Here is a 23,803-nt window from a genome sequence, read left to right on the forward strand (position 1 = left end):
CAACATTCTATTCCGCTCTTTGCCATTCCACTCTACGACACTCGACTCTCTCTTCTATGCCACTAACATTTAGCCATGCTGAACAGCAGCCATGCTGGTGTACAACATGGCTAAAACACATTGGCACATAAATAGCTCTTGCATAGGCAAAACCTATTGTCTTTGAAAATGCTTGCTTGAATGGCTGATGCCAGGTTGCTGAATGCCACAGATGCTGGTCTTCAGTTGGTCATGATAGCTAAGGCTTTTCTGTACTGTGATGTTGAAAGTAATGATAAACTGTTCTGTTATTGGTGCTGTCGTACATCCTGTCAGTGGTGTGTCCTGCATTGTGCATTGGATCACTGAGCTGGTCCTGTTGTAATGCTCAAACTCATGAGGTTAGCTCTTTTGGTGATGGTGAGTTGTTCTTTGAGCCATGTATTCAAGTCACCAGAAATGACAAGATTAGGGTGAGAGTAAGTTTGGCTACAGAGTTCCAAACATTTTTTATGAAAGAGGTTCTCTGAGGTGAAGAATTGTAAATTAGTAGAAAGGATATTGTGTCATTAGGGGAAGCATTATGTTAGACTAGGAGAACTTCACATTATCTATTAGCAGTATCTGACCATATTTAGATCATGCAACCTTGCTGTTACAGTACCATAACCGACGAAGTGTAAACCTGTCTCAGCCAAATATTTAAGACTTATAGCTCTAGGAGAGTAGAGGTCCTCTCTCCACATTGTGGACAAAATACAATTCCAATTAGGATGATATGAAATCAATATGCAGGCATAGTATATTGCACTTATATCCATGTGCCCTTGTGTGACATCCAAGATCATATCGAGCTGTCATTCTGTACAACCACCGGATAAAGTGAACGTTTTGAATGAAAGGTATGTCTTAGAATCGGTGTGCCCAACATTTAATGCAGTTACTGTATATTATCAGCTGTTCCTTACGGGTTTCTAACTTTATTTATTTCAAGCACATAAGCATTCCCTACAAAAGAAATACTTCTTTAATGTACCAACATGCCTAAAATTGCTATTGATCGAGCCTTTTTTATGAATTACCCACCAAAGATTCTTTTGCTCCCCCACAAATGTAACAAAAATCACGTCATTTGTAATAGACCCCTACTTTGTTTTCATGACCAAGAAATCTAGAGAAAGCGCAAATCTCAAAATAAGTACAATCTTGTCACTGACCCAGTTTTTTATGTTCACATGTTTATCACTGTACTCATAAGACATGCCCTTAATAAACACATAAAGAAACCACACACTGCACACACACACAGATTTGCAGCTCTGTTTGACACAACTGGTGGGTGAAAAATGCAGTTTTGGTACTTGTTGATTGCTACAAATAGCTTATTGGTACAAGTCTATAGAAGCGAATGTAGTTGCAAACCTGCCCCAGTGCTGGGGCAAATTCATCTAACGTGCCACATGGGCGTATTATGATGGGCTGTCCTGGGCCTGTGCAGAGCCAATTGCTTTTTTATGCGCCTGTGTTGTGTAAAGTGAATTTAGTTAATCCGATATTTCTCCAAATCAATCCATGAAATTTCTACAGCATTGCTTGGCACACAGAGAGGCAAACACTGCTCACTGATTTAAAGCTGTTCCCTCTGAAAATCATGCTTTAACTCCGAGAAATATTGGGTAAAAGGAACGCACCACAGACAGTCCAAGCACATAAAAAAGGCGCTCCTGCTCTGTGCTGAGCCAGCACAGGTGATCATGATATTGCCCGAGTGTGACAATTTCTGTGCCCGATCACAACAGTAATTGGATTTAAAATTCTGTTCGTGTGCTTCTCAGTGTCCATGCCTTCCTTCACGAGTTGATCTTACAAGTGTCACGTTGTGTTATTCAGGGATGCTGGTCTCTCTTTCCAAAGTCTAAAACTAATAGGATCTACTTGAGGTTCGTAAACCTATCCCTGGTCATGGCACGTGCCAGATAACACTCTATTGGAAACTACCCAAGGGCCCCGCACTGCAAGGGGGGAGCAGAGAACTTCCCAAATAGTCCACATGGGAGTGAGTTCTGCGGCAGGCTGAACGACAAAATGGGTTGGCCAGCCCGGACTACTCATTACAATGCAAGTCGTTACAATGAATGCTGTAGGGGGGCGCTGGAGTTTGCAATAGTATAATTAACTATTCCAACTCCAGTGTGTGCAACAGTAGGGAAGGTGCTGGATTGAAAATCCAACAAATTCAACACCTTCTGCCCCCTACAGCAAGTCGTTGCAACGACTTGCGTTTTAATGGCATGCGATGTTACAATGCATTGTTGTAACGACTTGCGTTGTAAAGGCATGCGTTGTAACGACTTGCGTTGTAAACGTTGTTTACCACTCACAGGCATGGGGATTTCGAGACTGTCCCGGAATAAATGACGTGGGGCGTCTGCTCCTGATAACGGAGGACGAGTCTTCCGCTGAGGATTTGGCTTGCTCCAATCTGGGCCCCACCGCTGCCCCATCTCACAGGAGCTCCCCCTCACCACATGACAAATAGGTGGAATGGATACCCGGCACACACCTCCTGCACACCAATGCCACCGACAACTCCGATCTCAGTGTTACATTTATTTTGGTTCTTGATTTTCATTTCTGTTAAATGTCACATATCTTTGACCCCCTCACCTCGCTCCTTAGCATAAATGCAAACCAACGAAAATATATTTTATGACAGGACAAGCCTACATAGGCAAAACTGTGTGTTGTGAACATAAATACCTTAGTTGGAGATCGAGCAACAGGTGTACTGTATCTTATTTTGCATTCCTGTACTCTTATCCTAGTATTGCCATATTATATCATACCAACTCTGCATGCCTCGTTATGCATCACCTTCACCGTAATAAAATATGTTTCTAAAAAAATTGTGTTCTTCAGGAAGCAAGAGAAGGGCGTGATCGGTCACGATTGGACTCCATGGTGCTGCTTATCATGAAACTGGACCAACTCGACCAGGATATCGAGAATGCCCTTGTCACCAACTCTTCGCCAACCTGCACACCAAAGTTTAAAAGAAGTTACAAACCTGTGAGACGCTTTCATTTATTTACAATTACCTCTATTTATTTATATCTTTGCATCTTTTAGAGAATCAGTTTGTCTTGCAAGATGTGCATAATTATTTCTGCAGAGGAAGAACAAAATGTAATTAATCTGTTTTCAAAAATTGTTTTGCATCGTGTCACGATTTGAAGAACAATTTCGGGATGGGCTGAAATTAATGTTTTCAGTTGAAGAAAGAGGCTAATAGTTCACCTATTACATATCCCATTTCAAAATAATTTGCCTAAAAAAAAATTACAACGTTTGTGAGAAACCTACTTTAGTATAAAATAATTATTGAAGTGCTTTACTTCTTCAATTTCGGAAGAACTTTTTTCAAGATGAGAACTAAAGAGTTGCCTTTTTTTAAAAGTGAGAGCAAACTTGACAGCTCCAACTTGATTGCAATGTAATACCCATTAGTACTGAAATCGGTAAATACCGAACCACGGTGTATTCTTACCCCTGAAATGAAGTGAGCTTGTGATATGGCCCTAACACTCGAACACAATCCCACATTCCTTGTGGATGATGTTGGCAGACAAACTCCAGAATTAAAAAAATATTCAGAAACCTCTGGAAAATGTGGCTTGCTGTTTAATCTGCTTGTATCATTGTCATTGTACAGTAAATAATTTTAATTCAAAAGGTATAGGGCTCGATTCCAATGCGGTTTGGAAATCATTCCGACCGAATCGGTTTGGGAATTGATTCCGACCGACTCGGATCGGGAGAGTCCGACCGACCGATTACGCTGCATCCGGATGATTCCAGATACAATTCGGTCAGACTCCCATTGACTTCAATGGGAGCCAATGTTCCGACCAAATGCATAGGCTCCCATTGAAGAAAAGGGTGGCTGGGGAAAATTGGGCACCCTGTGGCGGGCACCCCCTGCTGCCTGCCACACTGTGCATGGCTGGTAAGGGGGGACCCATGGGTACCCTCACAGGCCCGATTGGGAAGGCTCCGGGAGCAGGTGAGTCCGCCACGGGCCCCCAAAGTTTGATTCCGACTGCCAAATCGAGTCAAACGGCACAATTCAGTACGACTTTCCAAATCCAGCATCGTTATTGGCCGCTCGGAAACACGGCCCATAGAGACGTATGAGTCTGCTCTGTATGGCTTGGTCATTCCGAATGCTGTCGGGTTCAGATTAGGATATTCCTAACACCTACCTCGCATCGTAATTGGTCATTCAGAAACGTTTCTGATTCCGTCAGAAAGACACATTCCCGATTCGGACAGAACAAATGTCGTTAGGTGGCCTTCCAAACCGCATCGGAATCGGTCCCATAGTGTTGCCTGTTACTTTTGTCTGTCTTTCCTAGTTAAACTTTCACTTGCTTTGTGGTTGATTTTAAAACATTATACATTGACCTCCTTATATGTTGAATGTGTTCGGCTATGACGGTAAAATCGCAGTCTCTGATAAACATCACTGACCTCAGGACAAAGAACAAGTAATGCAGATACAAGGATTTAAACGTTCACTTGACTTTCAATATTTCTGAATATTTCAGGTACAGGATCTAGTTGAAACAATTTCTTGACATTCATTTGGCTATTCTGGAGGGATAGTGTCTAACTTAGTTTTGGAAAACTTAGATCAGTGGATATAGTTAGTTCATCCTATTGCCTTTGTTCCGGTTCAGGGAGAACCTGGTTTGGCAGTTCAGTCTGGACTGTTCCCATTTGAACAGGGTGTAGACTGATTTGCATCTAGGTGGGTCCAAAATGAGGTGGCATGGTGGGTGAAAAATGATGGATTGGTATGCGGCCCGAGTAATACCAGTGGCTGAGATTCATTCAATCTTTCCAGCCATCACTTTTTATATGGTTCGGTATGTCACCCTAAGTGGGACAGGTGTGCCCAGAGGTGGATCCCATGCCCACTGTGTAAAGAAATCAAGCTATACCTGGCTGATGAGCACCATCATGGTGAAATTGGTCCTGGGATGATTGTGTTCTGGTTCAGGGAGAACCTGGCTTAGTAGTTCAGGCTGGACTGTTTCCATTGGACCAGGGTCAAGATTGATTTGCAAATAGCTGGGTCCAAAAGTGGCATGGTCTGTAAAATAATGATGCATTGGGATATGGCCCGAGTAATTACCAGTGGCTGGGATTATTTCAAGCAATCCTTCCTTCATGTTTTGTATAGTTAGGCATACTCACTTGATCAGTCCTAGAGCCAACAACCTGGAAGATGATCATGTAGTGATATATTTTAGTAGCCCAGGTACTGTGAGAGAATTGCTTTTTAAACCTGTGAGATGTTGGGTTCTTCATTGACTGGGGTGTGAGCCCTGGTCAAGCAACAGCCACAATCCTTACCACAAAATGTCACTAAATTAAGCTGTTCTTAAACCTGGGTAGCTTGTAACAAAGAGCAGTCAAGTGTAACTTAAGAGGCAATGTGCAAAATATTTATGCAGCACACAAACAGCAATGAAGTGGAAACACACCCCAAGAAAAATCCCAAATGAATTTGGAAACCTAGAGCAAACTTTATTACATTATGTGACACCAAAATGACAAAAATCCAATCAGTAGCACCAAACTTATGAATTTTTTAAGTTTTAAGTGAAATCTAGCACCTATAAGATCAAAGCACCAACCGCAGAAATCTAGTTGTGCGAGACTGGGTCAACGTCGAAGAAAGTTAAGGTTGACCATGATAGAGGGTGGTTCTGATATAAATGGTGGATTGGATCGGTCAGCGCTTACCTTCAGGCTTAGAAAAAGTTCTGAAGAAAAATGTCTGATAAGGTAAAGTTCAGCAGGGCAAGTCTGCAGGAGGTGTCCAAGCTGGGAGGGTCATCAAAGGATGGCCGCTGTGAAGATTTCTATATTCTGACTTATGGGCCAATTAAGATGCAGTTTGGAAGGCCTCCTAAAGGCATTTGCTCCATCCGAATCAGATCGGGAGTGTGTCTTTCCGACCAAATCGGAAAGGTTTCCGACTGACCGATTACGATGCGAGTTAGGCATTAGGAATATCCTAATCCGAACCCGACGGCATTTGGAATTACTGAGCCGACAGAGCAGACTCGTACCTCTCTATGGACTGTGTTTCTAAATGACCGATTACGATGCTGGATTCGGACAACCTTTCTGAATCGTGCTCTCTGACTCGAATCGGCAGTCGGAATCAGACTTTGGGGGCCCATTACGAGCCCCCCAGCACCCGGAGCCTTCCCAATCGTGCCCATGGGGGCCATGGAACAGGACTGAACGTTTTCATGGGGTCACAGCCCCTATATTTATATTAGCAAATCCTTTGTCTCAAGTGCAGGGCATGGGGGAACCAGACGCAACTGGTTCAGGGGGAAATTGGAACACTTTGTTATGGAAGCTCCTCTTCCCCTTTGTCAGGTGGGGGCTAGGTGATCAGACACACCACAGGGGGCGGAGCCAGCATTGTACAGGGCAGGCACCATCCTATTCAGAGTCAGGGGATTACCCCTCCCACTACTCTTGCTCCAGGTGTCCCATTCAGCTCAGCGCTGACTCACCCTGCCTCTCCTGGAGCCACTCACCCCTCTCAGCTCCTGTCAATCACAAGCCAGACATGCAATTCACAACAGGTAGGCAGTCACATAGCACACAGAAATGTCAACTTCTAAAAGTGGCATTTCTCCACCAGTCACCATAAATCTGCGCACACCCTTGCGCAGCATTTATCCTCACGAGTTCATACATACTAAACTCCACCCTGCACTCCTCTCATGCCATGCCATGGACACACTTATCCCCCATGCATTCCTATGGGAGGCAGGCCGATCTCACCACACGTACACAGAGAGCGCACGCACTTTACACTGGACCACAGTGCTAAAGTGCCCAGAGGCCTAAAACCACTACCACCATGTCAGAGCTTAAGGCAAAATGTTCAGGGGTGAACCTGCCAAAAAGGGCCAAGTCCAACAGGCCTTTATTTGCCAAACTGGAAGTCGAAAAACTCCAACTGGGCAAAGCAGAGGGCTATAGCCATGAGGTCGGACCGCCCCTTTGGTGAAAAACCCCTGAAATGTATTTGCTGCTGTGGAGAAGAACTTTGCTGGAGAAGCCGCAAAGTCAGTCCCACCGGCGATGCACCTTGGGTGGATAGGCAAGCACGTTGGGTTTGGTCTTCACATGGTTCTCCGAGCACTTTTTGGCCAAATCTGTCCAAGTTCTCAGTTTTGGAAAATGGCTATCTGGGCACCTTTAGCACCACAACCAAGGGTCCAGGACTGATGGGACACATCTTGAGGGTTCAGGACTAACTCAGGTTGGGTCCAGCTGCTGGTTCAAGATGGTGGTAGCCTGTTATGTCCCTGTGGCTTTGAACAAAAGGCCGTCAAACTCTCCCTTAAAGTCACTTCTGGTAGTCCTGGGTGCAGGTATAGATACAGAAGGTTCAAGGCAGGCTCCAGGCAGCAGGACAGTCCTTCCAGTAGCCCGGCAGTATGCACAGCAGGTCACAGCAGCAGGCAGTCCTCTGAGAGGCCTGGCACAGGTCCAGTAGAGAACTGAAGAGTGGGTTTGAAGATCCTATTTCTATACCCTGGTGCTCCTTTTGTGGAACTTGGGTGACGCTTCTGGAAAGTATCTTTGATGTGTATAGAATTTCCTGACTTCCCTGCCCTGGCTCCTAGCTGGCTGCAGTGATAATACACGGTTGTTAAGTCCTTTGTGTGGAGGCAGAGCACAAGCTATTCAGGTGTGAGTGGGGCTGTGCTCAGCTCCATCCCCCCAATCCTTCCAGCAGATGGCCCATTCAGGCACACCTAATCCCACTATTGTGTGACTGTCTGGGAGGAATTCACAAAGCCTGTCAGTTACACCCAGTAATGTGACCTAGGCTTGGCTACGGGCACAAAAGGGCTAATGGAGGGGAAATAATAACTTTCTAAAAGTGGCATTTTAAAATTATAATGCAAAATCTGACTTGATCATTAAACAGGGTTTATCATTAAAATGTCATAGGTACCATATATGACACATCTAATTTCTGCGAAATAGGAATTGCAGCTTATTAAATGTAAAAAGGAATCCCCAATATTTTCCTAATTTCAATAAGATTTTATTGAGATTTTGTCATATACAAAAAACAAAAAATCAAAAAACTAAACAAGTAGACATAAAACATATAACATGCACCTTGTCTCGCGTGATGTTACAGGGCAGCGCCTGTTGGTTGTATCGTTTGAGGTACAGTTTGTTTATTTCTGTTTCCTTATAGGCTGCCCTTCACCCTCTATTCTAGTAAAGGGTCACAGGTAGGAACAGGGAAGAAGGGACAAGAGCAGAGAGAAGGGACCAGAGCGGAGAGAGAAGAGAAAAACTTGCTCGCGATTGTCTAGAGAGGCTGGAGTCAAGTCGCTATACTAGACTTCTTCATGGAGGTTCATAGGGGTCTAAATACTTGTCCAGGGATGCCACATTCCCCTGTCGGGCTGTCTCCACGGTGAGTCTCGTAGGGCCATTGCATCTGCACCTCTAAGGTACATCACCCAGTTGAGCCAACCCTTAAACTATGCCTTGGATGTGTCTTTCCACTTATTTAGAACCATTTTTACACCTGCTTTTAGTAGGAGATCAAGTAAGTCGCTATCCCGTTGTGTGATTGGTTCTGTCCTAATAGGGGCTGTTACCAGGGTGGCAAACTCAGTTTTAAGGGAACACCCTAACGTGTCTTTTAGAAAGGCAAAGATCTTCTCCCAGTAAGCTTTGACTTTAGGACAGTGATATATGAGGTGAGCCAGATCCCCCCTTCCGCTATTACAATTCCAGCATTGGTCATTTGTGTTCAAGCCTAGGTTCGCAAGGCGCGCTGGGGTCCAGTGTAGGTTGTGTAGTGTCCAGAATTTTGTCTGAGCTAGTACCGGGGTTATCTTACTTTGTGTAGGGGAGGACCATAGTAATTGGGTTTCTTTCTCGCTTAGTGTACCTCCGAGCTGCGATGCCCAGTGATTACGTGTCTTCTCGTTAAGTTTCGATGTGTTCGGTCGTAGAAGTCTATAAATGTGTGACACCTGGTGACCTATTTTATTGAGGTTGGACATATACTGGATGATTGAAGGCTTGGTATTAGACAGTCTCGCTTTGGACAGTGCAGTTTTGATTTTTAGGAAATTATAAAGCTCAATATCTGGCATGTTGTGTTTGGTTTTAAGCGAGCTGAAAGTGGTAGGACTCCCTCCCTCTTCGAGCTGAATGGGAAGGGAAATCCCTGTTTTCATCCACGTATTCATAAAGAGCGGTTTGCCTTTGTATTTTATCTTATTGTTTGCCCATAATTATTCCCATCTCGAATTTATTATTCTATGTTCCAACTTCTGGTCTGCCTTCAGTAGGGCGTTTCTGGTGTTTGTGAGTATAGGGTTTACTAACGTTTTATGTTTACTGGCTGTTAGAAGTGCTAATGGATCGAGGTTATTTAGTATAGCTCTTTCTACTTTCAGCCAAGCCGGTGTGTACTCCTGGTCTGGTAGAATCCAGTAGCTACCCTGTTTTGCCAAAAAGGCCGTTTGGAAGGTCTTAAAATCTGCCAGGTTTAATCCGCCCAGAATTTTCGCCAGTCTTAGTTTCTTAAGGATAATCCTTGCTTTTTTGTCTCTCCAGATGAAGCTATTTAACATCTTATCTATTTTGCTAAGGAAGTCGTCAGTGAGAGTTAGAGGGAGCATATTAGCATGTTAGTCAGGTAGTTGATCATTGGGGTTACCATCATATTGATTGTTTCAATCCTCCCCCACCACGTAATAAATTTCGCCGACCATCCCTCAAGCAGCTTCTTTATCTTGTCCAACAACATTTTTTCATTGTATTCCAGTGTGTTTTTAAGATCGATGCCAAAGTAGATGCCCAGGTATTTAATGAAACTGGTTTGCCAAGCGAGACCCGAATCTCCCAATATGTCTCTAGTGGTGTGTAAATTGAGAGGTTTGCATTCCGACTTACCTTTGTTAAGTTTATAGCCGGAATGGTCCGAATATTTGTTTATGGAATCCATGAGGGCCATGATGGAGGCTTTAGGGCTTTCAGTGACAACGAGGATGTCATCCGCATATGCTGCTAATTTGATTGTGACCTCATTGATGACGAACCCTTTCATCTCTTCATTGGTCTCGATGTCTTTAATCAGAGGCTCTAGTGCTAGTAAGAATAGTGAGGGAGACAGGGAGCAGCCTTGTCTTGTCCCTCTATGGAGCCTGAAGGGCTCAGAGACTGCCCCGTTGACCACTATGCGAGCCGTAGGATTATCGTATAGTGCCATAACTTTCCTTGTGAAGGCGCTACCCAGGTTAAAAGTCAGCATGCACTGTTCTAGGAAATGCCATGATACCCTATCAAAAGCCTTCTCATATATGCGGCCAAGGATAAAATGGATCAAACCTATTTGTTTAAACTTGGGTCTTCGTCGTATCCAGGATGGGGAAAGAATATTTAAGGGCGACTCATCACAGAGGATAGTATTTAGCCTGAGTCGTTTTTTATTTAGTGTTGCGATAATTAGGAAAAGGAATGGTCAAAAAATGTAATGGTATCATCATTAAGCCTGGTTCTTAAAAAAATTTTTAAAAAAAAAATAACCCCTTTTTTTATCCCTATTTTAAAACATTGTGTATAAATTGATATTTAAAAATTTTTTATACTGTATATTGTATTTATGTATGGATTATTTGTTCCCACCAGAAATGCTGCATTTTTGTCATAATGATTGTTTTTATTGTACGGTACTCTTTTATGGTTATTATAACCGAAATAAAGAATTGAATTGAATTGAATTGAAAAGCCTTCTCTGCGTCAAGTGCGATAGCCACTGCAGGCTTGTTCAACTTGGCCGCTCTGTCGATAAAGTGGCATAAAAGTCTGGTGTTGTCGTGCGACATGCGTGTCCTGAGGAAGCCAACTTGTGTGTTGCTTATAAGATGTGGAAGTACCTTTTTAAGCCTTGCTGCCAGGATTTTTGCATATATCTTGCAATCAATGTTTATTAGGGAGATAGGCCTGTAGTTTTGGGGGAACTGGGTATTTTTGCCCTCTTTGGGGATAACTATAATATTCGCTTTGGACATGGTAGGTGAGACCATCCCTGCCCCCTCGCAATGGTTAAAAACTTTTTTCATAGTTGGCTAAAGCAGAGTTAATAGTTTTATAGAAGGTGGCTGTGTATCCATCCAGCCCGGGTGCCTTATTAGCTTTGAGAGACTTAACTGCCTTCTCAATTTCGGCTGCACTAATCTCTTTCCTTAATATGTTAAGGTAATCGGTGCAGCCCTTTTCATCCAGCGTTTGGTCTTTATTGTAGAGCTCCTGGTAGAATACACTAAATGTGCGTAGAATTTCTTTATGTTGTGTGTGTGTGATGTTATGTGAGTCTGTGATTGCGGAGATGGTATGCAGTCTCTGTTTGTGTTTTAGGTAGGATGCCAGCATCTTCCCAGCTTTGTTGGCCTCGCATAGGTTTATTGCTTTAAATTTGTTTATCCACAGACCCGCTCTCTCGCTCAGAATTCTGTTGAATTCGTATTTCTTCTTTGTGAGTTCTGTAAGGACCCCTACGTTCTTTGAGTCTGAGATATGTGCTGTCTCTAGTCTTTGGATGTCTGATTCTAGTTGGTCCAACTGGGCCTTAGCGTTCTTGTTCATCTTGCCTTTAATGTCCATAATTGTCCCCCTAACTGTGGCTTTCAAAGTGTCCCACATAGTTTTTGGGTCAGTGTCTGTAGTGTCATTAAAGTTAATGTATTCTTTTATGGCCATCTCTATTTTAGTTCTGTTGCTTTGTTCTGTCACCACATCACTGTTGAATCTCCATCTGCGAGGATGATCCTTGTTGTGGCGTCCACTTAGTAGGAGGCTGATACAGGAATGGTCTGAGATAGTTCTCGTGGCTATGTCCATCTGCTCTATTAGGTGGGTGTGTGCGCCTGTGATCAGTATGTAGTCAATTCTGCTGCATGAGTTGTGTGGGTTTGAGTAAAAAGTGTAATCTCTCATGTCCGGGTGCTGAAGTCACCAGGTGTCTTTCAGATTGAATCTGGTACATACATTTTTGAGTACTTTGTGCCCCCCCCGGGGGTAGTGTATGGGACTGTGATTGTCTGTCTATAGTGTATTCTAACGCCATGTTGAAGTCCCCTGCCATCACTGTTAGGTCATTTTGTGGGAGTGCCTCCAACCTACCTGAGATGCTGTCCCAGAAGGCGGAGTCATCTGTGTTTGGTCCGTATATGTTGAGTACATTCATGTTTTCATCCCCCCTTTTCAGCTGTGTTAATAGGATTCTCCCTTCTAAATCGCATTGATGATCTTCTATACCTATCTTGGAGTTCTTATTTATCAAGGTGATTACTCCTCGTTTCTTACCTACTGCCGGGGAGCAAGCCATCTGGCCAACCCTTCTCGCCCTAATCCGTTCTGCAAGTATTTTTTCCTTTTAACTGGGTGATTGAGGCCTTTAACATTTAGGGAGACTATCTTTAAGTTGGACGTTAATGAATTCTTAGCGTTAGATGTCATTTTAGGAAACGGTTGATTAGTCAAGGCCATGTTCACTCTCCGTATGATAATACTCCTGCTCGTTCTGGGACTTCGTGAATGTGTTTTCTGTCTCAAACTTCTTCGTGCCCACGTCCCTGCTCCCTCCCGTGACCTGGTTTCAATCTCCACAATGCGTGCAGAAGTGTAGGTGGAAAGTTTAAAAGAGAAAAGGGTACAGAGGGTAGAAACTAAGCATGAGTGCCTGACAAACAATACTAACATGACGTAAAAAAGACTAAACCCCCCCCCCCAAAACACCTCCCCCCCGCATCCTACACCTAGAATTCTGGACGTACGACAGCAAAGATCCAGCTCCGTTTCCCCTAGATGAAATATGGAACCGTGTACACATGCATCTGTGGCATTAATCGCCCTAGCGTCAAAAGCTACTTGCAACTTATTTAGCATGCTACTCTATTCACCGTCAATGATCTTAGAAAGGATATTAGTGATTATGTTGTTCTCTTATAACTTATCAGCATGATTTGTCTCTGCAAAGTTTTGTTCAAGGATGTGTTCTGTTAGTGCTCCAAAAGCGGTGTGTCCGTTTTATGATCCAAGTTCAGGGCCTTCCCTGAGTTAGTTTCGGCCGTCTGGCCCTTGAGGTAGAAAAGTGTACGGAAGTAGCGACCTGTCTGAGGTAGATGGTGAGGTGAGGTAGATGGATGTTTGCATAGTAGTGGAGGAAGACTACAATGGCAGAAATTTTGAGATGACATACCTTTACTCATTTTCCCCCAGTTCTGGCAAGGCTCTCCTCTTGTTCGCGCTTGCTTGGGAGAAATCCATTTCTTGCAGAGTCGGACCTTGTAGATAGCTGGACAGGTCATTGGGACTTCGAAGATGTGCGTTCTGCCCTTGTCTGTGATTCTGAATTTCGTAGGGCCTATGAATGAGAAGAGGATGTTTTCCTTCCTTAGCCTGTCTCTTTGGGCCAGAAAACATTTCCTTATGTCCAGTGTGTTTTTGGAGTAGTCCTGAGTGAGAATGATTTTTTGTCCGTTCCACGGCAGATTCAGTTTTTTCCTGGCCACTGCAAAGATGGCTTCGGTATACTGTAATCTCAGAGGCTTGCATATTATGGGGCGCGGTGTAGCCATTTTTGATGATCTGTAGGCTGGAACTCTGTAAGCCTTGTCTAGCTCCAACTGCAGGTCAAACTTTAAGTTAGTAAGTTTAGGGATCATGTCCTGTATGAAAGCAATGCATGACCCACGTTTCTCCTCTTCCCCCTCGGCGACCCCTAGTATTCTAATGTTCCCCCTCCTGTTGCGGTCGTCTAACTCTGCTGTTTGTCTTCGGAGCATTGCTGTGGTTTTGGAAAGTTCTAGCAAGGCCTTGTTTGCCTTTTGCTCGCTATCCTCCACATCACGCACCCTCTGTTCTACTTCTGTTAGTCTATTGTTCGCTGCATGTATGCCCGCTCTGACTGCAGCCATTTCCAGCTGGATAGCATCTGTGGTTTGCTTGGTCGATTTAGCTAGGTCATGTACTTCTGCCAGTTTTTTTAAAAACATGTCCAGCGTGCTGTTGATGTCTGGTCTTTGTTTGATAGGGGATTCCAGAGTGTCACTCTTTTTCTTTTTGGGCTGTTGCGTAACTTTCCCATCATTACCAGCCATAGCTGCCAGCCCTATCTTCTCCTGCTGTAGGCTGAGCCTTCCTCTGACCTTCCGCTCTATGGTTGGTTCTCTTGTGGTCCTCCTTTGTTGGCAATAAAATATCGCTTTTGACTTACCTCGGTTGTCGGCACTGTTTTTTAAGCCGCAGGGCCGATGTTGGACTTAGCGTTCTTGCCATCTGCGCTTCTACCAAAAGAGCTCTGGACCACTCTGTACACTGTATGATGGGTTTGGGCTGGCTGGCCTACGCAAGTGAGCTGGTTGCTGTTATTCTTTAGACCACCTTGATCTATATATGTATTATTGAGGCTTGGATGGAACTAGTTCCTCCACGTTATGTAACCCCCTGAGTTTGTAACGCTCACCTCATGCTCACCATGACATATCTTATTTAGCCCTTTACTTAGAGATAAAACGCCATTGCGCTTTACCTAGGCACGCGCTAGTATGGTATTATCTCGTCTGTGATGGAAAAGTTGGAGTCTATCAGACTCTGTGAGTTTTTGTGAGGTTTTGTATGGGGCGCTATGGGGGTTTGTCTTTAGCTTGCTCGTTTCCCAGTATTCAGCATGCAGCGGTTTTTAGGTCTCGCCTGACCCAGCGCATGCGCTGGTCTGGCGAGACTTATTGAGAGGGCTCCAAAAAGTGCTACCAGGCCAGCCTAGAGCTACAGTGCATGTGCGCGGGCGCGCGCTCCGTGCTTGACCGTGATTACTTGCTTTGATGTTTGATCGCCATCACTTTCAATTTCCCGGCCGCACGGCCGCTTGGCATAGCCAATAGGTCTCGCTTTTGGGACCTTATAAGTATTTAGTTATGCAACTGTTGCATGGCTAAATACTTATAAGGTCCCAAAGGCGAGACCTATTGGCTATGCCAATGCTTGTGTTATTATTATTTTCAGTCCGAGTGGGTGGGGTATGTAATTGCTGACTTTCTTTACATTTTCACTCCGGTTGTTACGTTACTTTCCGATCACCCCCTTGCGCGAGGCTCCTCAGACACTTTGGTCTCTTTGGGCTAGGTTGTGTTGGCCCTACGCTGTATGTTTGCACAAGTTGTAAGATGCCTCAATCCCTCCGGCTATGCTGAGCGTGTGCCGGCCAGGAGCTTGTACAGTCCAATTTGCTTGTCTGGCGTAACCTAAGATGGCGGAGCAAACAATACGAGGCGGTGGCTATAGGGTGCACTTTCGATTTCGTTTCTTTTTTTGCACACGCACGAAACTCGTTAGATCTTGTTAGATCTTGTGCATGGAGGTACACGTTGGGCAAAAACCGTGCTTGCGTTTTACCCTAAGTTGCCCCGTTCGCTTTTTCGCAGATCCTTGATCGTGTCCCTGTTATTCCCGTCGCACCACAGCTGCACTCCCGATATATGTCGAGTTGTTTGTAAGCCCCCTCAAGATGGCGGCCCCCATCCACCAGTATCAGTTTCAGTTTTGCTCTGGGCGGATTATCGATCTTCTACCCCCCCTCCGGCCGCTTACAGTGAGTACCGTCATCTCCGTGATACTATACGGGAGGCCCCCCAGCACTAACCTTAGGTGAGTTAGCTGCTGGACTCTCTGCGAGCGTAGTTAAACTTCAGGTATCGGCTACGGGGGGTTTCAGCTAGCGGGCACCATCTTGGATCTTCTTTCTCCTTCATACTGGGAGTTTCTTTCTTCCCTGATTTCCTTCTCCTTGTTGGCGGGCTGGTTCTCATAATCGGATCAGCTTCTCCCCCGATCGTTCCGACGTCCTATGGTATATTACTTTTTTTTTGTTTATCAGCACATGTAAGTTCTTTTATGTTGCTCGCTCCCAGGGTTCAGCGGAGCACTGGATTCAGGCGCCTGCACCCATTGCCATCCAAGCCACGCCCCCGATCCCCAATATTTTCCTATCGTAGGGGTAGGCCTCACAGTAGTCTTTCACTACCAGAACATATTAAACTTAAAAGTACATGCCCAACCTTTTAATTACACAGCACCCTCCCCTATGGCCTACGTAGGGCCTGCCTTAGGGGTGACTTATATTGAATAAGAGGGGAGTTTAGGGCTTCACAAAAGGGTTTAAATGCCAAGTCAACATGGCAGTGGGACCTCCTCGACAGCACCACAGCGGACGTAGCATTCTTTACCGAAACCTGGACCAACACCACCTCGGGACCGGACATCGCCATCGCCATTCCCCAAGGATACAAGATCTCCAGGAAGGACCGCCCCACCCGCCCGGGAGGAGAAATTGTCATCGTACACAAATCCACCCTCCACCTGAGCACACTCCCCGACAAGCCCACAGACCTGATGGAACACTTTCACTTCAAGATACTGGCCAGCCCTACCTTCACCCTCCGAGAAACCCTCATCTACCGGCCCCCTGGAACCCGCGGGCATTTCGCCAACTCCAGCACGGACATCATCTCCCCGCATGTCATCGTGTCCACCAACTACACCCTATTGGGAGACCTCAACTTCCACCTCGACAACCAACTGGACCCCAGCACCACATCCCTCCTGGACAACCTCCACAACATTGGACTCCACCAGATCGTGACCGAACCCACGCACTCTGCAGGACACACCCTCAACACCCTCTTCACAACAGGAAACTCCATCACCTTCAGCCACACCACCGAAATCCCATGGACTGACCATCAATGTGTCCACTTCACCTTCAGAACACCCACCATTCACAGACAACAGCACCTGCTCCCACGAAGAAACTGGACCCGAATCACTGACAACCAGCTAACCTCATCACTCAGCAACTCCACCCCAACCATCACGGAAAACGACGACCCCAAAACCGCAGCCCGAACCATGCACAGATGGATCTCCAACAGCGCCAACACCATAGGAAAAACTCAAGAAAAACAACACCCATGCCAAGAAAGCTAGATGGTTCACCACCGAACTTCGAGAGTCCAGACGCACTTGCTGCTGCCTTGAAAAGGCCTGGAGGAACACCAAATCCACAGAAGCCCACAACAACTTCACAGCTGCCACCAACGCTCACCACCAACTCATCAGAAAAACAAGGAAAAAAGCTATTGAAGACAGAATCTCCACTCATGCACACAACAGCAAAGAACTCTTCAACATCATCAAGGAGTTGGCCCAACGGCGCGCGAACAAGATGGCCGCAAGCTAGTGGAGCTCCGACGCATCGGTGCCTTTATCCTGTAAAATATCCTGTCAGGGACCCCCATAGCGGCCGAAAACGATGGCGGAGACGGCTCGCTCACCCCCCGCTGCAGCGGTCTGCTGAGCGGAGCGCGAAGTTGCTGGGCGGCAGCTCGGGATCGCCCGAGGAGGGAGACCGGCGGCTGGAGAGGGGCGCTGGAGCCCTGCGGACGGCCGCACACGCTGCTGTGCGCCGCGGCTTGCTGCGTGACCCCTGGGCCGTGACCGTTGGAGCGCTGGTTGTGGCGGCCTGGTGGTGCGGCAGAGCTTGGACCTCGGGAACATACTGAGGGCGTATCGGAGGTCCGCACCGGGAGCACAAGCAGTGGAGCGGCGACGTTTGGCAGGTCAGTGGAGTGGCCGAAGGTGCGGACGCAGGAGGCGGCTGATTCCCGGGTGAGGGGCCTCTTGCCTGGCCGCCGCTTGGGCGGGACGCGTCCGGAGCCTTAACGGAGGTGGGCCCTGTGGTCCGGGACCCGCCGGAGCCCAGCAGCCCGGAGGAGGCGGCGGAGGGGGCCCGCCCCCCTGCAGCGGCGATCGCGTGGCTGCCCCGGAGCGGAGACAACGGACGGGGGAGGCGGCACGGCCCCGGTGGGACCTGCAGCTTGGGAGCCTCGGCCCTTGAGGAGGTGGAAGACGATGGATCACGACGCCCGGCGCTTGAAGCGCTGCGAGACACCCACCGACGGCGGGCACTTTCTGGCTCCCCACGTTGTGGCACCTGGATCGTGACGGCGACCACTGAGCCGGGACGGGAGGCCGCCTGGAGGTAATCGGCCGCTCCTCGGCGGGTGGCGGAGTTGGGGCACCGGCTGCGCTGACTGAGCCGGAGACATTGGGTGTGAGGCCTCGGACGTGCAGGGGTGGACCCGAGGAGGACTTCTGAGGCGCCTGGTGGATGGTCTCTGGGGATCGCGTTGGTCTCGGGCCCGTGGTGCGCCGAGAGGCGCGTCGCTCGCTCCGGGGTCGCCAGGGGCCCCCGGTTGGACTTGACCAGTTTTGCTTCTTCCCCCCCCCCTCTCTCCTTCGCGGCCTTCTCCGGTGCGGTGCACTGGTGAGTGCGGTGGGGCCCTGACACGGCGGCTGGTTCTAAGGAGGAGGGGCCTGCTGCGGCTGGACCGGGCCCATCTACTGGCGGACTGGACTGCGGGCGGATGCCCACTGCACAACAGTTGGTTATGGGCCGGCTGCGCAATGCCCAGAAAGACGGCCGGGCCCCGGTGGCAGGACTGGGCCCTGCCCCGGCACCTGGAGACCCTGAAGCGGCCCCGCCCACTGCTCTACTGGCCGCCAAGCTGGACTCGGTGCTGGCGGCTGTGGAGCGGATCGGCTCCTCGCTTGAACAGACTAGGTCGTCGTTGGAAGCCCGCATCGACAAGGTCACGGTCGACTTCACGCTGCTCCACGCGGACCACCGCAAGTTGGCGGACAAGGTAGTGCAGCAGGAGCAAACTCGACCAGTTGTGTCTACTCATACAGCCGCCCTCCAGGATCTCATTGACCGCGTCCATGCATTGGAGGACCGCGCGGATGATGCAGAAGGGCGCTCTCGGCGCAACAACGTGCGCATGGTGGGCCTGCCGGAGGGCGAGGAGGGGAGACAGCCGGAGCAATATGTGGAAGTGTGGCTACGCAACCTGATCGGATCGGAGAAACTCTCCCCGCACTTCGTGGTGGAACGTGCCCACAGGGTCCCCACACAGAGGCCCGCCCCGGGGTCCCGACCGCGGCCCTTCCTCTTCAAACTCCTCAACTATCGGGACAGGGATGTGGTGCTCCGCGAGACCCGGGGGATAGGCGACATCACTGTTGGCGGTGGACAGGTGCATTTCTTCCCAGACTACACTGCCCTGGTGCAGAGACACCGCAGCAACTACCTGGCGGTGAAGCGTCGCCTGCGAGAACTGGGGATGTCATATGCTCTTTTGTTACCCTCCCGCCTGCGGGTGGCCGCCACGGATGGTGTCCGCTTCTTCGACACGCCATCTGAGGTCTGGGATTGGCTGGAGGACATGGGGCGCAGTGATGGCCGGCGGCCGCGGAGCCAGGAGGCTGCCACACCGCGCGGCAGGAGATCTCGCCAAAGGCAGGGAAGGAGGCAGCGGCACGCTGAGGGGCGGGGTCTGGGGGTGGCCCCCAGCCCGGAGAAGAGCAGACTGGAGCGACAAGATGCGCTGGCAGCGGTGGCCACTCTCGGGTCGCCGGACGGCGGGAGTGGAGACGCTGTCCAAGAGCGGGGTGATGTGTTATCCAGCGGCTCATCCTCCCCATCAACTGTGATCTCTGACGACCAGCTGTTGCCGCTGGTCACTCCGCAGACATCGGACCAAGTGATGTAATATGAACGAAACTTTGAGAGATCTGGGGTCGCTGCTGGAGGTGCTCCTTGGGTATGGGTCCTGCAGCCCTCAGACGGATGCTTTGTGGCTCCTGACCGTGCAGTGGGCGGAGGCATGAGCTGCGGATGGGAGCACACTTGCTGCTGGAATCCCGGGGACTGACGGACCAGGTGGGCCTCGGTGGTTGCTGGACTTCCGCCCCCCTGCGATGGGGCGGCCGCCCGAGCTGGGGTTCACCTGCCTTTGTGGATGGCGTGGTGGGGGGGGGATCCTACACTCCCCGGGCCGGCGCTGCGCTCTGACTCTGGGGGTCCCTTCACAGGCATCCCTGCAGAAGTGCACCCGCGCGGATTGAATCTCACTTGCCTGCCCCCTAGCCACAATTGGGCTTAGCTCTACTTAGTGAGCATTGTTACATGGTTTGGACGACTACCCGTAGAGGGGTTCGCCCTGACAGTTCAGTTGGCCTGTTTGGCTCGGTTTTTCGCACGGCTTCATGGTGGTGCGTAGTTGCGTTGAGGTGTTTATGTTGCAGCTTTCTACATAGTCAGGTGAAGGCCCGCCGCCCCCCGCCCTGGACGGGCGTCCCTACTCCCCTGCCACAGTCTTACCCTTAGTCCTTTCCGCATGGCTGTTACAAATGTAATTACATGGAATGTCAGGGGCATGCATACACTGGCGCGGCGATACTCAGTCTATGCATACATGCAGCGACACGCAGTGGCAATCGCTCTCCTGCAGGAGATGCACATGACGGCTGGGGAACTGGGTAGGCTGCGTGCGCGCTGGAGGGGGCAGGTATATGGCACCACGTGTTCGGCGCACGCTAGAGGCACGCTGATATGGATAAGGGCGGGTACCCCGTGTGTCTGTCTGCAGGTGCTGGTGGATCCTGGTGGGAGGTACACCTTAGTTCATAGGAAACTAGATGGCCAGCAGGTGCTCCTGGGGTCTCTTTACGCGCCAAATGTGGAGCAGCCATCCTACCTAGCCAGCCTGTCGTCGGTACTGGAGCCGTTTGTCGGCCTCCCCTGGCTCTTGGGGGGGGACTTTAACTCCGTGCTGGATGTGCACATGGACCGGTCCTTTCCGCCCCTGCGGGGCACGCAGGTGGGATCGAACGCCAGGGCCCTCACCGCATGGCTGTCTCACTGGACGCTCACCGACCTGTGGCGGAATGCCCATCCGGGCGACCGCGTGTACTCCTACTACTCCGCGGTTCACGGCCTCCATGTTCGGTTGGATAGGGTGGTGGGCACCCATTCGGTGCTTCCGTGGGTGACCCGGGCGGAATACATGGGTCGGACGCACTCAGACCACAATCCACTTATACTGGGGCTTCGCTGGAGGCCCGATAGGCCCCCGGTGCCGACATGGCGTCTTCAGACAGCGGCGCTGGAGGACCCGGAATTTCGGGCCTCCCTGGGCACTGCAATCGAACAGTATTTTGATCTCAATGAGGGCTCCACGGATAGTGAGCTGATAGAGTGGGACGCGCATAAGGTGTACATCACGGGCCATTGCATAGGTGCGACCTGGAATATTCAGAAGCAGTTGGCGGGGGCTCTCGCCTCCTTGGAATCTCGCCTCCTCTCATGGGAGGTGCGTGGTAAGGGGGGGGGCTCGGACGCGAGTCACCTATCTGACCTCCGGGCGCAACATGCCGATCTCCTTGAGCGGCTCCGCTGCCTTAATTATGCGGCGCACTCGGCCCGGGTACACGCTACGTCAGACAGGGCAGGGCGACTTCTGGCCTGGCTCATCCGGCAGGATGCGACCCGTACCCCCGTGGGTGCGATCACGGGGCCGGACGGAGTGCTGGTTCACACGCAGTGGGAAATCCACCGGGCGTTCACGGCACATTACACCTCTCTGTACCGGTCAACGGGCAGGAGGAGTGCGTGTGATCTGGATGAGTTCCTGGAAGCGGTGGAATTACCGGTGGTCCCGGAGGAGTACCATGCGAGCCTGGAATGCCCCCCCACGATGGAGGAGATAGGGGACGCTATTTCCTCTTTAGCCTCAGGGAAAGCGCCGGGACCGGATGGACTCCCGGCGGAATACTACAAAACTCACCGTGCGTCCCTTATCCCTAAGCTTCATAGTCTCTACTTGGCTGCCCTAGAGGATGGCACATTGCCAGCGTCGCTGAAGGAGGCTTATCTGATCTTCCTGCTTAAGCCGGGGCGAGACGCCACGCAGCTGGGGTCCTATCGCCCGCTCGCCCTACTCAACACGGACTATAAAATATTGGCGAAGGTGCTGGCGGAGAGACTGACGCCGGTGGTGCCTACGCTGGTGCACAGCGACCAAAATGGTTTCGTGCCCAAGCGCAGCACTTCGCTTAATTTACGGCGGTTTTTTAGGGTGATGGGGGAGAGCACCCGACCATGGCCCAGGGCGGGCTGTTTGGTCCTGGACCTCGAGAAAGCCTTTGATTGCTTGGAATGGGGATACCTAGTGTCGGCACTGTCGCGGTTCGGATTGGGGCTGGGCTTCCTACAACTTGCAGCTCTGCTGTACAAAGGACCCACGGTGCGGGTGCGCACGGGCCCATATGTCTCGAGTCCCATCGTAATTGGCCGGGGCACTAGGCAGGGGTGTCCGCTGTTGCCCCTCCTGTTTGCGCTTGCAATGGAGCCGTTGGCGGCGACGCTCCGTGGGGAACTTGCGTATGGCATCCCGCTGGGGGACGCAACTCACCAGGTGTCCCTTTATGCGGATGACCTCCTAGTATATGTCAGGGATGTATCTTCCATCCCTGGGGGGGCTGGATCGCATCCTACACACCTTTGAGCAGCTCTCAGGCCTCCGAGTGAACGCGGCCAAATCCTGTCTGTACGCCTTTGGGGGCGACGTCCAGGACCCCGGCTACTGCCTTGGAGGAGTGCGGGTACAGTGGCAGCCGGACACCTTTCGCTATCTGGGTGTCCAGATCTATCGCCGCCCGGCGGACCTGGTGGAGGGTAACCTAGGACGCGCTGTGACCGCGATCCGGACCCAGATGGCGTTTTGGAGCACGCTTACCCTTTCGGTGACTGGCCGAATAGCGCTCGTTAAAATGGTGGTACTGCCCCGTCTGCTGTACTATTTTGCCAACTTGCCGGTGTACCTACCGGTGTCCTTCTTCGCGCCCCTCATGCGCTCCCTCCGCGACTTCATATGGGGAACGGCGCGCCACAGAGTTGCGCTGCCGAAATTGTGCCTTCCCGTGGGTGGGGGCGGGCTCGGGATGCCCTGCCTGGTGCATTACTATCTGGCCGCACAGCTGCAGTGGGTGGCTCGCTGGCTGGCTGACAGGTGTCGAGAGGATACGGCGACAGCGGAGAATCCGCCGCTGTCATTAACTGAGCTCCTCAGGATTTTTCATCCGACGACGGGAGCGCTGAAGCCTGAACCGTTGCTGTTAGTGGTGGCTTGTAAAAGCTACCGAAGAAGCCTCCGGCTGACGAGGGCCACGCTCCCATACGCCCCGGCCATCCCACTGGAGGGTTCCCCTTGTGGGCGAGACACGTTGGGAGCTGCGGAGTTACGGGATTGGCACGCGGTTGATATTCACACAATGGAGGACCTATACCATGAAGGAGGCCTCTTGCCGTTTGCGACCCTTGCAGAAGAGACGGGGCTGGCGCAGGGCCAGTTTCTCCGTCACCGGGCCCTGATAGAGACTCTGGTGGGTCACTGGGGGGACCTGCAGGTGGAACCGGAGCAGCATTTAGTGCTGCAGTATCTCCATGTCATGGGCCGAGGAGGACATCTGATCAAGTGGTTCGCTGGGGCCTTGCGGATTCATGCGGCGCTGAGTCTGGGGACACTGCGCGAGAAGTGGGAGGGGGACCTTGCCCGCCCTATGGTAGACAGGGAGTGGGAGGGAGCGCTGAGGGGGCCGAGGAGGGTGCCTCGAAATATGAGATTCCGTCAAATACAATTTTTTGTCCTACACAGGGCCTACCTCACCCCGGGCGCCATTAATAAGTATTTTTGCAGAACGGATGCATGCTGCCCCCGTTGTGCGACGCTTGACGCCGACCTGATCCACATGCTGTGGGGCTGCCCCACACTGCAGATATACTGGC

General features: G+C 50.0%; 1 protein-coding gene across 1 annotated transcript in view; it reads left to right on the forward strand.

Annotated features, from left to right (window-relative positions):
* DLC1 (DLC1 Rho GTPase activating protein) overlaps positions 1–23,803 on the forward strand; it is a 1,452,292-nt gene that overhangs the window by 501,228 nt on the left and 927,261 nt on the right. The window contains exon 3 of the mRNA XM_085642035.1: positions 2,899–3,048. Within this exon, the coding sequence (XP_085498161.1) occupies positions 2,899–3,048 (150 nt within the window). The remainder of the gene's footprint in view (positions 1–2,898; positions 3,049–23,803) is intronic.

This window comes from Triturus cristatus, chromosome 2_2, assembly GCF_964204655.1.
Source record: "Triturus cristatus chromosome 2_2, aTriCri1.1, whole genome shotgun sequence".
NCBI lineage: Eukaryota > Metazoa > Chordata > Amphibia > Caudata > Salamandridae > Triturus > Triturus cristatus.